General features: G+C 41.8%; 2 protein-coding genes across 2 annotated transcripts in view; one reads left to right on the forward strand and one right to left on the reverse strand.

The window, feature by feature from the left end:
• TRABD2B (TraB domain containing 2B) overlaps positions 1-17,742 on the forward strand; it is a 265,256-nt gene that overhangs the window by 217,753 nt on the left and 29,761 nt on the right. Inside the window, exon 5 of the mRNA XM_021529047.3 lies at positions 2,593-2,683. Coding sequence (XP_021384722.2) covers positions 2,593-2,683 — 91 coding nt within the window. The remainder of the gene's footprint in view (positions 1-2,592; positions 2,684-17,742) is intronic.
• Positions 4,570-17,742, reverse strand: part of FOXD2 (forkhead box D2) — a 279,469-nt gene continuing 266,296 nt past the window's right edge. Inside the window, 1 exon segment of the mRNA XM_085585677.1 lies at positions 4,570-10,047. The gene's annotated coding sequence lies outside the window, so the exon portion shown is untranslated.

Below are 17,742 nucleotides of genomic sequence, written 5' to 3' on the forward strand. Positions count from 1 at the left end.
AACTTGCCCAGATGTATGTGGGATAATACAAACAGGTAAATTTTAAGCAGAGTCAAAAGGTTAAGTTTTGCAAAGACTTGCTCATGCCATTTCCAGTAGTTGTTAAAGTTTTGGGGTCTGTTGATGTCTGTGGAATGGAGGATTATTTGGAAGTCAGCTCAAAGCTGGATTTTGGTTTTGGTTTTTTATTTCTTTTTATTTCTGTTCTCTTGGTTGAATTGGAGCATTAGGTGTATTTTAGTATGTGTTGGCTTGTGGATGTACAATTAAATAACAATGATGTTCACATGGATATTTGTAATTAAGATTTTAATTTATTTGAGAATCTGAAGTTGAGGGGTTTTTAATGGAAGCTGGCATTCCTTCCAGTTAGGAAAGGCAAAATTAAAAGAACAACCCCTATTGCCATGCTGACCACCAGATCACCAGTCCCAGTGGCTGGCACCTTTCAGCGTGGTATCCACACAAAGGGCAGGAATGGGAAGCCCAGAAAGTGTCACCTTTTGGTCTTCATCCATTACTTGACGGGACTTGCAGGTTCTGCTGAGGAGCTGACGTTGACAGACCTATCACTGTGTGGATGAGGAGTCAGAGCTTTTGCATAGTTACTTTTTTCCCTGAGTTTGCAAGAGTTAAAATTGGTTTGTCTTGTGCTGTCATCTTGTCAAAGATTTGCTGGATTCAGGACAATTATTTACATTAAGAAATCTTTTGGCATTTAAGACTCTGGCTCAGGGAAAATAAAGTGGACTCAGAAATGTCTCAGACTCTGATACCTTTGACTTTGGTTCCTCAGTGTCACTTTGCCAGTGACAGAATGGGGACCTTTGTTTGCTTTGGCCACTGCATAAAAAAACAGGATATGATCAAATCCAGTTAATCATTCACAAATGTCTCATTTCTTGAATATCTGAGTGTGTACAACACATTTTTGGGACTGTTCTTTGCTGCTTTGGCTTTTGTTACAAGCAAGTTAGAAAGGAGAAAATCAAATTTTGAGTTTTCTTAAAAGTAAGTGGAGGAATCCTGGAACACACCAGGGTTCTCCAAATGCACATTTAATCATTTAAATAAGTGTCTTTTGGCTAAAAGCTCTTACCAGCATTTGCAAGTTGCACTCAAAGCCATACAGCTACATCGTTCCAACAACGGAGGCGAGTTAGCGCCCTTGTTGGCAGTGGGAGCAGAGGGATGCAGGCTGAGCAAATTCTGGGGGCTGAATGCTCTCAAGTTCATCAGGACTTTGTGCAGGGTGGGCGATGAATCCCAGGGGTGACTCTGCTGGTGGCTGCACCAGCTCCTTGCACAGTGGTGTCCTTGGAGGGGGGCTCAGGCACCTCTTGCCTGCCTTGGTTTTTTCAGTACAAAATATTTGTCTCTGCTGTGGAGCCAGGCAGTCAGAAACATCTCCTGCAAACACTTCCACTGTGCTTCAGGCAAGCACACTGTCTCCAAGCAGCACCAGCAAACCAGAGGAGTGAGTTCTTACACCCCACATCATGGTAGAACTCCCTTCTCCAAGATGCCACAGGCACATGGAGGCTTGGGCACATTCCTGGTGAACTGGTCTGTTCAGAGCTGGCAGTGAGGTGCAATGACCTGGGTGTAAATGGGGTCACCTGGCCCTGCAGAGCTGGAAGTTAATGGATATAATGGAAGAGGATTGTTCTGTTCTTCCTCCACATCAGTCATGGCTGCAGTTGGAGACAGGTTGCAGTGCTATGTGGATTTTAATAAACCCCTTTGTGGACTTTTTGCTCCCTTACTTTATATATCCAACCCATCCTGCAAACAGTGTGAGACTCAACAATAAGTTGAAAGCTTTGGCTGTATTACACTCCCTTATTGAGTCTGTGCTCAAAGCCCTTTGAGGGCTCCCATTGACACCGGTGGGATTTGGTTCAGATTTCAAGTATATGGGACCCCCTTAAGTAAACTCTTTCAAGGCCTCTACACACTGCAATACTTACTGGGCTCCTTGTTACTTCTGTGAATAGGAATGTGACCTTTACACTTCTAACAAAGAGCCCTGAATTACAGGACTAAATCTTCATGTTTTGGGAGAGATAAGGTTACCATTCCAGCTCCTCCCAGCCCCACTGTGCAGGTGGCTGAATGGCTGATGAGACAACTCCTGAATCACTCTGGTTTTAGTCAGACGAGTGCTGAACATGCAGTGTAGAAGCTTGAGTCTCTTCATTAGCACATGTCCATGAGCAGTGATGGTCAGGGTTGTAAGTTGTTCCATCTCAAGAGTCAAAGCCCTAGTAATATCCTTTTGCCACTGCGGGGTCATTCTGATCTCCATCTTGGAAATTTATTTAATCAGTGTATGTCCTAAAAATTGTCACAGTGGAAGGCAAGACTAGCAACCCATCTAGCTTTCCTGTTATCCACCCAGTCCCCTGGCCATGTGAGGGCAGGGAGGGATAAATGAAATGGAAGAAGAAAGTGTTTGGGGTGTATGCTGTCCCTTGCTCTGGTCTAGGTTTTGGTACCCTTGACTCCTAAAGCTGCTGTTCCAACAGGAGAAACTCAAACAAGTGAGAGTAGTAGTTTGATTGACAGTGCTATTTTCTACCTGTATTTTAGGTCACTTCCTGGGTAACAACACTGTGATTGATGTACTGAGACAAGCAGGATTTGAAGTGGAGCACACCCCTCCTGGACAACCAATTGGAAAGTAAGCAGCTGCCCACAGATTATTAATCACTTTCTCTTCTTTTTTTTCTCCCTTTTTCTGTGACTAAGCAAGATTATTGCAGTAGTAGAGGAGGTGGGTGAGGAACCTCCCTTTCCCACCCAATTTCCAGACAAAAAGTGCATTGTAAAGCATCCATTGTGTGAGTTTGGAAACATATGGAGCCTGAATGGCTGGTGTTTTTGTGGGTTTTTTCCACTTGGGGACATTATTTATATCACAGCTGCTTCATTATACCAGCTCAGAAGTGCCATGGTTTCTTTAAAGAAACATTTCATCTAGCTCATTTTCCCCCAGAGTTGTTTTTCCTTTTGCTCTCCATGGGGTTTTTGCTGCTTCTCCATTGCAGACCTCTCTGTCAGGCTGCTGTTTTTCAAGAGGAATTTCAGTTTTTCCTGAAGGACCACATTTAATGTAGCAGATGCATCACTGAAAGTGTTTTGGGCAGGTAGAGAGCAATTCAGTATTCCCTGAGCTTCTCTGTATATCTGGTCAGGTAAAGCAGGCAAGAAGGGCTGATCAATAGGCTCTTGGCAATCTTCACTAGTATAAAATAAAACATGGCACAAAATTGTCCTTAGCTGGTGAAACAAACTTCCTTTGTCCTGTAGATGTTTCTTTTTCCTGGCCATTTATATGAGGCCTCTGTCTGAAGAAATCACAGACAATAAAACCATGAAGGCTGGTGAGAGACTATCTAGCTTTACAAAATCAGCCTTTCCCCTACATTCTGCAGATAAAATTTGGCCAAGGCTACTCTGTCATAGGATTGTTATCCTCATTAGGAGAAAGTGTTAGCAGCATGCTCCTGTCCCTGGTGGGCAGACTTGACATGGTCCAAAACCGAGGTGAGTCTCAATGAGGAGGATTAATAGCAGAGGTAGTAGACCATGTCTGAAAAAGCTGTGTGTAATCTAGTTGGAAAATCTGGCTGATCTAACCTTGTTTGGGAAACATCCGCAGTGATTCATATAGAATATAATATGGCTCAACTGTACATAAGTGTTCTTTGACAAAGCATTTATCCAAAATGCTTCTTGGAATCCGTTGAGCAATAAAAGCATCGTCTTAAATAACAATGGGGGAAAGAGGAAGAAAAGGCTGTTAAACACCACCAGTAAGAGCATATATTCAGAGGAGATTTAAGAAGCACTTTGGCAGGGGGAGAAAAGTCAACATGGTGCAGGGAAGAGCAGTAAACACTGAAACTGGAAATTTTATACTAAAACCAACCAAAAAAAAAAAAAAAAAAGCAAAACAGAAAAACCAAGAAAACTATAGCAGAACAGCTGAGGTGTACCATTCCTAGGTTTTTAACAAAGAAACTTTCCACTCAGGGAAGCAGACACTTTCTTCAGTAATTTTCATTTAGTTGAAAGTATCATCTTCCCATGAAAATTGTTTCAACTGGAAATTGTGAAACGATTAATTTATTGGCTGTTGCAAGCCCTTGAGCAGAACTAAAGATGCAGTAGTGTGAGAGAAACCCAAGAATAGTCTCTGCTCTCTGGTGTTAGGCTATGTCTGTACACATCATCACAGACTTGAAATAAAGGATGGGGCAGGAAACTTGACTCAAAGCCAGTGCTTAATGTTGACTTATTTGCAGAGTGGAGCACCTCTATGTGCACATTCCCCTACCTTGGCAGCAGTGTCTCCTGTTCATGATGTCTTCCCTAAAATTCTCAATATCTGGGGGAAATGCCGGTGAAAGCAGGAGGGTTTGGACTCTGCCTAGATCTATGTGTGTGTCCTCAGCTGAATGGTCCCACTCTGGGTAACTTCTGTTCTGTTCTATCCTCTAACTTTAGTGTTGGGCAGCTTTGCCTGGACTAGAAACCTTATTCCAGCAGGGTCTGCTCTGAACATTGAACATAAAAAACTTTATTAAAGGATAAATGGTTGTACAGGAATAGTGGGTGGAGTCAAAAGGAAACACATGGTTGCCCCCCATAAGGATTAGATGCTCTGTGAGTTTTCCTGTGGTCTGATGATAAGCTAGATCTGCCAGTTCTAGATGAGACTAAAGAAAGAAAAATAAAATGCATGGTAAAAACATCCAGACTTGCCACTAGACTGAGTTACTCAAGGTGCAGAAACAGCAGAAAACTATAGAAATTGTGAATAAAGAGCATTTAAATATATTCACAAGAAACAGCCTTCTGCCTTTAGAAGAAAAAAAGACTCTCAAAACTGCACATCAGGGACTATATTGTCATTTTCCTGTAACTGGGGCTGTAGCTATCAGAAGTGCTTGGGGCTCCCCCTTAGAAATGGGTAGGCTGCTGCAAACCATTTTGTCTCTTTTTTATAGAATAACTTGTATTTTATGATTTCTGGGTGAGCTCCAAAAGACAGTCTAGCCAAACAGAGTACAACATCGCAATAGCACGACAACTTAATAGTTGTTGTGTTGTTTATGTTTATATTACATTGTCATGTTGCTGTAATTGAGTGTCTTAAGGAACCTTGCATTTTTGTCTAGCCTTCCTTTTTTTACTCTTCTCTTTCCTTTTTAAAAGATGAAATAAAAACAATTGAAAGTCCCAGAAGAGGAACTATTTTGCTATAGTGACTGTAGTAACAAAATAGATACATCAAATGAACGGATAGAAGCTCAAATTTTGAGCTGCTTGCAAAGCAGAGATTGTTTTGTGGGTTACAGAGGTTTCAGAGGTGCAGGTGTTTTCATCTTGATTCTTGTGGAGCCATACATGAAGAGGTATTTCTTTGTGCTAAAGCCCAAAAGAGACATTTCTGCTTTACTTCCAAATGAGTTGTATAAGGGAGTCAAGCCCACTGCATCACATTCTGGCATTGACAGTTGAAAAACTGGATCGTGTTCAGGGAAGATCAGCTGGATTCTAATGTGGAGTTTGGAGGGGGTGGACAGCACATGGAAAAAATGCAAGGGTTGGAAAAAAAAATGTGGCAGCTGCATGCTTATGTTTTAGCAAAGGGAATTCAAAAGAAGTGTTGTGGACAGACTGTAAGCAGAAGAGTGAAGAGGAGCAGTTCTAGCTGGCACATAGGAATGTTTGAAAGTATATCAAATTGAATTGAGAGTGGTTTTGGATGAATATCAATGATTCCTTGACAGTGATTTGCAGGACAATTTTTCTCAGGTTAAGAAGCCCCATTATATGAAAGTAACTTTAGCAAAACACTCATACCGTGTCGTACTTACTACCAGTGCTGCCATGCCAAGAAAGCAAATGGTCATTTTCTTTAATCTCTCTGTTCCCAGAGCAGTATGATTCTTACTGTTACTGGCATGATTAGTAATCTGATCTTTATTGTTCAACCATAATTCAACAGCATTACCATAAATAGGTGGAGTATAGCCTGGTATGATGTTTAAACTCTGCCATCCATTTTGGTTTTAGAAAGGACAAGAGAATCCCTTTTGTAGAAAATAACTAGCACTGTTTGTATGTATCAGAAAAAGAAAAGCCAAAAAAAAGGACAAAGACCAAACCTGTTTATGCTGTCAGTTGCATACTGACTGGGTAAAGCCAGAAGATTGTTGGCTTCCTCTGTTGGCATGGGTTGTGAAATGGCTGCTCTTTAAGCCAACCAAACTGAATACCTAGAATCTCACATTTCTGTTGTCTAGTGACAAGCACAAATTTGAGCCAAATCCTCCCTTTCCTAAGGTAGTGGGAAAAAATAAAGCAAGATCTTGTCTGGCTGGAAGAGATAGCCAAAACATAGAGGGGTCTGATGGCTCCAGAATCAGTGAACTGGCAAAGAAAAGTTTATATAAAGTACATATAGCTGGTGTGGAGCTATTTGGGAACTCTTACTGATTGGATTTCTGAAATCTCCTGGCTCCTCTATTGATCTGCCTGATGGCCAAGTGTTGACCTTCCTGTGCCTCTTCCAGAATTCCACCAGCTGACTATTGAAAACACCTTCTTTAAAGCTCAATCTCTTTCTGTAAAAGAAACCCTGTTCTATTCATCATGAAGAACATTGCCATAAACACTTGAGAACTTATTCTCACATTGGCTTAATTTGTTCATTTTGTTGCCTGAGGGAAGCGTCCTGAATCTGTTTGCGTGACAGCCTTCAGTAGCATTCATTTTTGCTTCTTATTTTGCTGGCTGTCATCTTTGTCCCCAGATAGAGGCATTGGAAAATTAGTGACTGAATCAATATCTCATTACTTTGCCCTGAGATAAGAAAGACAAGTTTGTTTTGGTTGTTGTTTTTTGGGGGTTTTTTTTGGGAGTTCTGCCAACTGGCTGTCCCTGCTCCTTTCCGTCTTCAGAAAACAGAGCTGCATGCTTGGAGAGAGGAGGAGATGGGAGAAAGTCTCCCCTTAGATGGATTCCAGTGGCTTGAGCAGATAAAGGGCCACAGCTGCTTCACATTTGACTGGAAACAGCCAAAATGCAAGATCAATCCAGGAAGCACCTGTGTCCATGATGACTCTCTTGTTGCTGGGTTCTCAGAATCAGCTCTGACCTTCTGCCATGTGCCAAGCCCTGATGTGCTGCACACCATCCTCTTGGCTTAACTAACATGCAGCAGTCTCATTTTTATCAGGCTTTCTCCAAGGATGGGATCAGTGCTGCCTTCTTTCAGAACCAGGGAATTCAGGATGAATCAAAGAATTCAGCACAAGGTTTTATGTCTGAGAGTTTGGGAGTTTATTGTAAACTCTCAGAGCACTGCTGGAGAAATTAATTATCCTTGCTCCTTCTGTTTGCACTTCCTGTCCCAGTTGAAGCAGTGTCTTTGCTGTTGTAACTTACTCCTGTCCTTCTGTCTGAAGCAAAGAGATTCCTCTTTGTTTCCCTTCTCCTATAGCATCCTAGAGGTGTGACCCTGGCTCTTCTACTCATCGTTGTCTCAGGGTGGAAGCCTCTGCTCCCCAAGGAATGCTCTCTCCTTCCCCATGGGCTGAAAATAATCTCCATCCACACAGTGATGCAGCCATTTCACTCCATCAGAATCCCTAACCCTCTCAAGATGATGGACAGAATTGGGAAAAACGTCTGACATAACATTCCCCACAGCCCCAGTTTGGTAAACCCAGTTTAGGAAATCCCAGATGCCCTCAGAACTCTCATGAATCTCCCAGTACTTGCCAAGTTCCTTGGGATGCCTAAAAAATTTCGGATTTCTGGTGCCTGCTAGTCAGGGTTGCTCCACTCTGCATAGCTGTTAATTTTTGGGATGTGTTAGGGAGGATGTTAAAGTTGTTATAAAATAAGTAGAAGTTCATTTAGAAAATAAGTAGGAAAAAAAATGTTACAAGAGTTGTGACACTTTAATTGGAAATAACTGAATTAATTGAGGAAAAAAGAACTGAGAAAGGTAGCTTCTCATCTGAGATCCTGTCTCTTCTGATACAGGGAAAAATGCACCCTTTTTTTTTTATGTCAGTGGAATACTCTCCCCATTGGGATGCAGCAGTTCTTCTTAAACTTCTTGTAAATCTTTGGATCTTTCACTTGATCTGGGCCTAAGGATCAAACTCCCATCACTAGCTCCCTTCCCTGAGAAGAAACATGAGTCCATTATTTAGGGGGAGGTTCTTTGACAGCATAATGTACAGTAAGATGTGCACAGGGATTAAATGAGGTTCATCTGCATACATTTGTGAATTTATTGCCTCATCTAACATTGGAGAATATGACGACTCAATACTTAAAATATTTAGCCTCGAAAATATGCATGTTACATTTTCATGTTCCTGTGTGCCTTTAAAATACTCTCCTTTGCAATTTGATTGTCACTGTGTCTACCTTACAGCCACAAAGCCTGAGCCAGCCAAAGTAATTCTTCGGGAGAAAAACATGGAAGAAGGTCTCCAAAATATGGTAGAGAAGCAAAGTCAACTTACAAATTCTCAGCCATAGAAATTTAATTATCCTGTCACTTCCTGAGCAATACATGACTTAGGGACAGGGCATCTGCATGTCCTCTAGGCCACCTTTAGACACTGAGCACCTTCTGAGAGAATGGAATTTAGCAACTTGCTACAAAAAAAACCTGGGAAAGAGCAAGATAATTCATGGTGTTGGAGTAAGAATACAGAACAGAACTTCTCAGGAATTTCATGCTTGACTAGTTCTCCCAGTGGGACATTCACTTTGCTGTATAATCAGATTTTATCCTTGGTAAAATTTCTGGTTTCTTTTGAAAAAATTGTTTCATATTCCATATAATTCTGTTTCTCTGGAACAAGGCGTCTGGGGAAACCTAGGCTTGCTTCTTTTTGCTCAAGGGCAGCTTGCTTGCTGAGCTGTTCTGAAGCCAGTGCTAAGATTTCTAGGTTTTTTTGCTGATCTGCAGCCTATCAGGTTTAGGAGATCTGTATCTCATACTCTATAAACTCTCTAATAGTAAACTTACAGAGCCTTGGAGACTTCAAAAGTTCAGAGCTAGTTCTTACCTTATTTCCTAGCCAACTTTCAGTGTTCTTGTTTCCACAGGAGAAGCTGATTTTTCATCCTCTTTCTCCTTCCAGCCAACTCTAACGCAGATCTTTTCACCTCAGGTCATGAGTACGAGATGAAAATTTTGGTTTATAGTTATTAGAGATAAGGCTGATCCAACTTGCACTGAAGTTGTTGGCTTCCATCAGTGCCAGTAGCTTTTAGAGGTCATTGTTAATATGAGATGTTGCTGTTCCTCTCCCATCTTCGGTTGTGAGGAGCCATGAGGGAGTTGGTGGAAAGCTCAGAGTATGTTCACACAGTTGTGCAGATGCTTTTCTAAGCACAAAGCCTGGCTTTTCCAGAGCAGTGCTCATGGGCATCTTCAGATAAGTGGCCCAACTTGCTTGCAGGAGGTGTCTGGCTGGTTTTAGGTGGCTAATCAAGTTTTAGATGGTTAGTCATTCTGTGAGATGTGCCACTAAGCTCATTTAAGCCTTTGGAAAGACTGCACCATCCTCTCCCCGGCGTTGTGTTAAAACAGTGAGGTTGTGTGACTTTGTTTGTGTATTCAGCCTGCACTTGTCCTGTGGATTGATGGCCTCCACCCCGGGCCACATCAATCTGGGCTGAAGTGCAGCTGCACTTTGTAACAGCTCAAGGGGCACAGAGGTATCAAGTGGTATTGTGTGCTTGGAAAGATGTCGTTTATCTGAGGAAGTTTGTGCTCTGTTTGCTGTCACTCTGTCTTTGCAGTGCCGACTTCCTTACCTCCACTGTCACGTTGTCAGGCAAAGAGACCTCACACATTAGGACAGAGAGCTTTTCCATATCCAGAGCTGACTTCTTTTCCTTCAGCAACAGGTCTATGGGCTCTGCTGTGATCAATAGAGCTGCTTGATTCAGCATGAGTGTTGTAATTTAGATTTCAGGGAGCTCTTTACAATGCACAAGTTCCTAAAAAAGGAACAGAAAGAAAGCAATGACTTTTCTCACGGACACTTTCACCTAAGATTCCTTTAATAACAGTCCCTTAGAAAAAAAAACAATCAAGGATACAGTGTTCTACAGATAATTTTGCTGTGAAGTACGTTTCATCTTTCTTGAGTGATCATGTGTTCATAAGGGCATTCTTTGGAGTTCAAATGAAGTTAGAAGCCCTCCAGAAAACTGTAATGTGACTGGTGGCATGACTAAATGACTCCCTGTATGTGGATCTTTTTGTGGCAGGCTGTGAAATTTACTGAAACCTTTTCAAATTTCCCTCACAAGTAGAAAGTCACTCTAATGTACATATGGGGAAGGGTGATTTTGTGTCATTTCTTACCCATTTTGGTGCTAAATAGTTTCACTTTTAACAACTCATGGTATCTCAGGCGAGCCAGGTGACTTCATGCTGGCCACAAGCCAGCTTTGGTTCCTAAATGATTGTGTGGGTGTCCCTTTGGGAGAATATGGTGAAGAGTCAGGCTGAGATCCATGAATATCAGCCCCTCCTCCTAGTTAGGTGCTAGTAGAAGGAGTAGGAATGCCAAAAAGAGTAAGTTCTTTTAACAGTAAATTAAGGATGGTGAATTTATGAAGCACTTGTCACAGTAAATACCTTAAAAGCCAGAATGCATTTTTGTGTCAAGATCTTTGAATCATTTTTATGAGAAGTCAAAGTAAATTCATATGCAATCTGTAAAGTTTGTAAAGAGTTTGATTCATCTGGGAAATCATGTGTTGGGAATACAGTACCCAGATCCAGATCAGATATACTTCAGAGAAGTATTTATGTTTTAAAATACTTCCTGAAGCTAAACTGATCTGCAGAGTCTTTGGAGTTTCACCCTTCTCTGGACCTCATGCTCCATGCAAGTGAACATCATGCCAATGTGTTTCCCATTTCCTGGGGATTAAACTGCTGTGTTTGATGACTCAGGACTTTCCAAGGAAGCAGCTCAGTCACTCATTCTCTCTGAAGTGGCCTCAGGTACCTCAGAGGACATGTTTTCTCTTCCACAGTGATTCATGATTTCAGAGCAGAAGATCAGCTCTTTCTCTTTTCTTTTATTCCCACAAAGTTAATTAATAAAAAAAAATTCTATTAGTGGGTGTTGAAAGATATTGGTTTCCCACCCATACTCCCTAATGCTCTGCATTCCAGGAAGAGTGAAAAATGGACCTGTGAACAGAAACAGAAGGGAGGAAAGATGGATCAGATGCTGTAGATGGATGTAGGTACAGTGGCTGTCAAGTGATATGGTGGAAGAATTTCTGGAATAAAGACAGTTTCTTGCAATTGCGATTGCTCAAAATACACCACCACAGTAATCCAGTTTTGTGATTCATAGGTGCAAATTTAGAAAGTTTGGGGCACAGGGAGTGTCTGGCAGAAACTGAACTGTCTGGGCCTCCCTAATGACCTCTTGATTAGGTGGGCAGCTGCACGTAATGCAGCTGTTGTGCTTGTGAAAACTGGATCTTCTGCCACTGTCAGAGGCTGTTGTTGGTCAGGAGAAGCACCTGGAGGATTCACCCCTTCATGGCCACTGTGGACCTGCCTATGCCCATCTGTCTGCCTCATGGAGCTCCACCATAGTACAGAATTTTTCATCAGCGTCAAGAATTAGTTGTAAATTTACACCCACCGTGTTCGTAACTTTTGTCACTTCAGTAAGAAAACAATTGGTTGTCACTTCAGCAAGAAAACATTTGGTCCTGCTGGGAGCCAGAGTTGACAGAAGGACTAAATTTGGGATATTTCCCATTCCTACTGCTTTATGAGACATCAGAGCAGTTCACAATTCCATAATGCCCCTCTCTGTTGGTGGCAGCTTGCAGAGGAAAAGACCCACTTTGGGGCTCTCATTTGTAAGAAAGAGCACACTGAAGGCTTTCTCCATGGATTTGCAGTCAGCTCAGGAATAGTAGCATTTTCCTGCTAACCTGTAGCACTTCAGCAGCAAAGCCATAGACAGGCTCCAAGTGCTTTAGTACCCAGTGCCCTGTCTGGAAACGAGATTTGCATCTGCTGTCATATGACCCCAGCTTCACATTTCCAAATTACTCCTGCAAAAATAAAGGCAGTCCCAGAAATTCCTCTGTCAGGACAGCACATCCCTGTTTATGTCTGAAGGGGTGATACCAATCTGGAGTCCCCAGTGATCAAAGTGCACGTTCAGAGATGAGCCTCATGTTGTGTTTGAAGTGAGTACAGTGCTTTGAAATGAGGATGAAGCAGGAATAAATCAGGATGAAGGATTTGAGGCATTACCTACTTTACATGAAATCCCTACTGGAAAGACGTGGCTTGTGTTCCAAAGTTTTCCTTGGAGAGTGCTTGGAAGTTGCACACCAGCCTATTTGTGGAAAGCTGAACAGTTTCCTATTGTCCATGATGTGAAACGCTTCCCAGATAAACACTTTTCCCCTCCACTGAAGAAAAACGATAAAGCCTCAGCAGAGTTGCTGGTTTCTGTTGGCATTGAGCTCTCTTAAAGGCTATAGTTTATATCCATGCCAGAGTCATTAAGGAAAGGTTCCATTATGGGGTGAAACTGGGATAATCTTCAAGGATTTAATAACATTGTGCGCCCACATCTTTGCGTCTCTGGGTTCATTATATCCCTGGAATGTAAATCCCAATCCACAGTGGATAAACAGGGTTCACATAGATCTCAAATACTTTTGTGGTATTGTCTTCTCCTGATTTCTGAAAGGGAAAGAAAACATTGCTAGAAATAAACTCACTGGAGTTGTTTAGCCTGGAGAACTGGAGGCTCAGGGTGAACTATATTGCTTTCTACAGCTACCTAAAAGGGTTTTGCTGAGGTGGGAGTTGGTCTATTGTCCCAAATAACAAGCCATAGGAGAACAAGAAAGGACCTCAAATTGTGCCAGGGAGGTTTAGATTGGATATTAGGGAAAATTTCTTCACAGATCAGGGTAGCAAGGAAGTGGTGGAGTCGCCATCCCTAAAGGGATTTACAGGGTGTGCACATGTGGCACTTGGGGACATGGTTTAGTGGTGAACATTGCTGTGCTGGGTTAACAGTTGGACTCAATGATCTTAAAGGTCTTTTTCCAACCTAAACAATTCTGTGATTATACAAAGAGAGCAGTAAATCTCTGCTGCTGCAGTGGATTTAGGTTGTAACATTGCCTGCATTTGTGGGAATTTAAATAATTTTAAGGAATTATTCCTGACACCCACAGAGTCAAGGCATCATATTTCATCTTCCACAAGGACGATCCAGAAGTCCCTCCATGAACTTTGGAGAGAAAAAGCTGATTTTTGAAAGCAGCAATGCTAAGAACCAAGACTGTATAACATCTTGGGGTAATAGTGGTGGTGGTTTGGTCCAGGTCTGTGGGTGGCTCTCCCTCTGTTTCTGTTGTCCTGGGAGGTGCAGGTCTGAAGGACCTCATTGTGTCCCCACCTCTGACTCCAGTTTGGATGTGCTGGGTGCCTCCATCCTTCCTCCATAGTGCCTCCTTGGCTGAAGACCTTTTCCCAGAAGCAGCTTGTGGTTCTCCTTGTTGACCTACAGTCAGTGAATGCAGTAGATACAGATTCACTTTTTGCCACCTTTTTGTCAAAACAAACCTTGCTTAGAGTTTGTGACAAAGGAATCATCTTTCTTCCCTAGAGGAATGGGGTTTCTTGCTAATGTTAAATGGCAATTTTGCACTTGTATCAAATTTGTATGTAGATTAAGTTTTAGGTGGGAATTGCAGGTTTTGTTGACATTTAGCAGGCACTGAGGTTTTAAATCACTGAGGCAATTTTAGAAACATTTCCCTTAAGGAGAAAGGACATAGACTTGAAAGAAAACAGAGGTAACAAGGGTTTCATTTGTTTGTTTCACAAATGCAGCCATGAATTTAGGGCAATTTCTATGTATTCAAGCATTCATACTGATTGCAGTCATTGCCGAATGGTCAGCATTTCCCACTCATGTCAGAGAAAGGCATCAATTGAAATCCGCAGACAACCAGAAGTGGTTTAAATGAGGTCATGTAGCTGAAGACTGATTTTTTTTTTTCCTTCTTCTTTCACTACTGGGGTGCACTGTTCCACTTGCTTCCTGCCTTTCCAAGAAACCCTGGTCAGTCTGAACAACAGACCTGATAAGGTCTAGGAGTCCTACAGGTTCAACTGTGATGTACAGAAAAAGGCTTTCCTCATAAAGCCTCACTCTGTCGTACTTATTTTCACATCAAAGGACATACACTCTTTTTTTATCTTTGTGCTTTTTTGATCTGTGTGGTACTTGGGATAACTCAGTCTCTACTGTCTGTCAGATGAATTCTTACTAGAAAAGGAAGGCAACAGAGGGACAGAGTAGCCTCCCCTTCTGTTCAGAACTAACAGGCTTGTGGGGCAGCCCCAAGAACTCAGTCTCATTGTAGAGAGAGAGCCAGATGAGTTGTCCTGCAGTTTTAATTCAAACATCTCACGTGGGCATCATTTCAACAGCATTGACTTTCCTGCAGTTTGAGCTGTATTACAGCACCACCTCATGAGAAGTCCTGATTTGGTCACTCTCAGTGTTCAGCTTTGTGTAGTGATAAGAAGCTGACGTGACTGCTGGAACCTGTGCCAGATGCCAGGCATAGCTCTGATGAGTCTCTGACATTTGTTACACTTGTTATATTTCATGTTTTTCCATAGCTGGGCAGTGCTACAGCTGTGACACCCCCTCGGACAACTGGCACTTAGATGAAGCATTTCAAGGCAAACAAACAAACAGAAATGCACTTATCATGGAGGTAGGTGAGTCCCTAGAGCTCCTGTGCAATGAGGTCTCCAGTAGAGATAGGGAGGGAGGCAGCAGGGGCTGTCACCTCTGTACTGTCTGTCATTGTCTCACACCCTTTGCCTGTTGGCTTGCTGAGATGGAGCTCTTTAATGAATGCATAATTTAATTCTGGGATTCTTAAGTGCACCAATAAAAATAATAATCATAGATAGTTCAGTGAAGGGGAGATATTTTCTGGGATCAGTGCAAGTTTTTTTGTTTTAGGGAAGGAAGACATGGAGCCTGTTCTTTATAAATAGACAGTGAGATTTGCCTGAGTTCATTAAAAATCAATCTCTCCTCTGGCCTCCAATGCCTCCTAATATCCAAGGTCTGGTCTCAAAAGTTTCAATTAGCAAACTCAAAAAAGAGGATATAAAACCTTATTTTCTTCATTAGGTTTCAGCAGCAATGTGCATGCTTTTTAATGAAGCATTTTAGTGAAGGATGGCTTTGTCAGACAGAAAGGAGCATTTGATAAAGCAGTTCCATCAGCATGACATGATACTGAGAGGGAACCCTCTGTGACATGGGACTAATACATAGAGAGACTTTATGTGAAGTCCATTAGCATTAGAGTTGACAGAACAGCATTAGACATTAAAGCAAGTGGGGTTTGGAGGGAGAACTCTTCCACCTTCATCACGTTTCGAGGGCTCTGTCCATTACTGTGCAGTGAAAATGCCTGCAGACAGGCTGAAGTGTTGCCTGAATAGGGATTCTGACAACTGTCCTGTTCTTTTCTTGGAAACACTCAGGCACTGTGATATGGGCAAGGCCAATGGGCTCTAACAATATTTTGGAGAAAGTCAGAGTGTCTCTGTGTTCCTTTTTTAGCTCAGCAGCCACCAGTGGCTGATCAGATCAGATGTTTTGCAGTGTTGGCTACAGAGAAGAAAAGTGGATTTAGTGTCACAGAAATGTGGAGTCTCTTGCAGACGTGGTCTTCTTATGGCTCTTTGGTTCCACACTTATGCCTGCTGCTGGATTTAAGTGGTCTCTGTCTCTCTCCTTCTGGTGATAGCAGCTACTTAGGAGCCCATGTTATCTATGTCTTGCAATTGTAAGAGCCTCAACTGAGCAAGGTACTTCAGGAATACAAGTTGTTGTGCTTGCAGAGATCTGTGATCCACCCTGTACCTCACTTCAGCCAGGACTCAACTTGCAGAGCATCAGAGGGAAGTGCAGGAAACAGCCCCAAGCAAACAGTGAATAATCTGCCCTTAGTTTCAGGCTGAAGTCAGTGAAAATGTTGTAGTCCCTCAAGCTAAGCATTTGATGCCTTGCTCAGCTGTGTCTCTGTAGAGAGTTTTTATATTCAAGATATGATAAAGAATATGAGCTTCTGCAGATCTGTGTTCTCTCTGGAGGATCCAGCAAAGAAGGGAAATTAATTCCCAGTGGAGACAATCTGGGAGCAGAACTCAATTTGGATTGTAAATGAGTAAGAGACAAACAGTTGTATATTAGCTATAATTCTACTGTGGAATCAAATCAGGCAGACAGTTTGGTGTTTTTGGTTTTTTTTTTTTGGTCAGCTTCTTAAAATTCCTTGCAAACTCAGCACTCAGAATTTTATTGTAAGACAATAAAACATTTTAGTTAACTTCATGTAGCAAGCCTTTGGGTGCTGCATGGACATACAGAGTTGCAATTTGAATGCAAAGGCCTCTCTCTCCTCTGTGAGGTGTCCAGGTGTCCCAGGACAGCTGCATTTCTCTGTGCTCCCACCTTGAACCAGGATGCCTGAGCAGGAAAAAGCCCATCTGGACCTATGGGATAGGGATTCTATCCAAGGAGCTTTAAGTACCACTTCTATAAGACATTGAGGCACCAGAAGTCTCTATATTGTGAATATTTTGCTTAAGCTGAACTACCGAGGCAGAAATAGCTTAACACTAAATTGGTTTGGTGGTAATAAGACTGTGGAGATTTAGGGAATAGAGCCTGAGGTGAGGCTTGTGTACCATGGGCAGAGAAGGTTCCTATTTGCTATTTATGTGGAAAATGGAAACAAGACTGGAGGGTCAACCCATCCTTCCTCTGAGGGCACAGCCCATCCTCTGGGGCTGGAGCGTGCAGCTCTCAGAGTTTCCATGAAAGATGCATAAACAAAGGATTATTCAGTTCAAGAACTGAACCAAAAAACTGAGAAGGGAAAATAAGTTCAGAGCAATTTGAAATGGAACGTTTTGAGGATGCTTTTGAAGGCAGGAATTGGGTTTTGTTGGGGTTTGTCATTTTTATATATTAGTTGGGTTTTTCTTTTTAATTGAGATCAATCTCTAAACAAAAAAGGGCACTTTGTAGCATGTAAGTCTTTGAAAACAGATGACTAAAAAAAATTTGAAGCTTTGTTCATAAAATGCTGAAATGAAACATTTTGAGTTTTCTAAAAGAATTCACATGAAAATGTGGAAATGACATGTTACAAATGTTACAGCTGCCCTCTCTTTTTTCAGCAAATTCAGCCTTTCAAGTGCAGAAAGCTTGCATTTCTTCTTCTGATTTCTTCTTTGCCTTAGACCAGCTCCACTTCTAATGAAACAGAATAGATAACAAAAGTTTTATTTGCTTCTCTTACTTTATATCAAACTGGGAAGGAAAACATTACTGTCCACGTGAATATCTTCATATCACAAACTTTTCATTTAATTTATGCACAGAGTTGTACATATATACATGTGTATACTGAGGACTAAATTAGCTTTCAAACTAAGGTTACAGTTCTTAAGCAACAGTGATTCTTCCCAGAGAAATAGTCTGACATGGATTCAGAGCACATCCAAGTTGGGGGTGGACTGTAATCTAATTTAACTACTTAACCTAATTTAAGTGCTCATGAGATGTAGTTGACTGTGGTGCA

Source organism: Lonchura striata, chromosome 8, assembly GCF_050655825.1.
Source record: "Lonchura striata isolate lonStrDom1 chromosome 8, ASM5065582v1, whole genome shotgun sequence".
In the NCBI taxonomy this organism is placed as follows: Eukaryota; Metazoa; Chordata; class Aves; order Passeriformes; family Estrildidae; genus Lonchura; species Lonchura striata.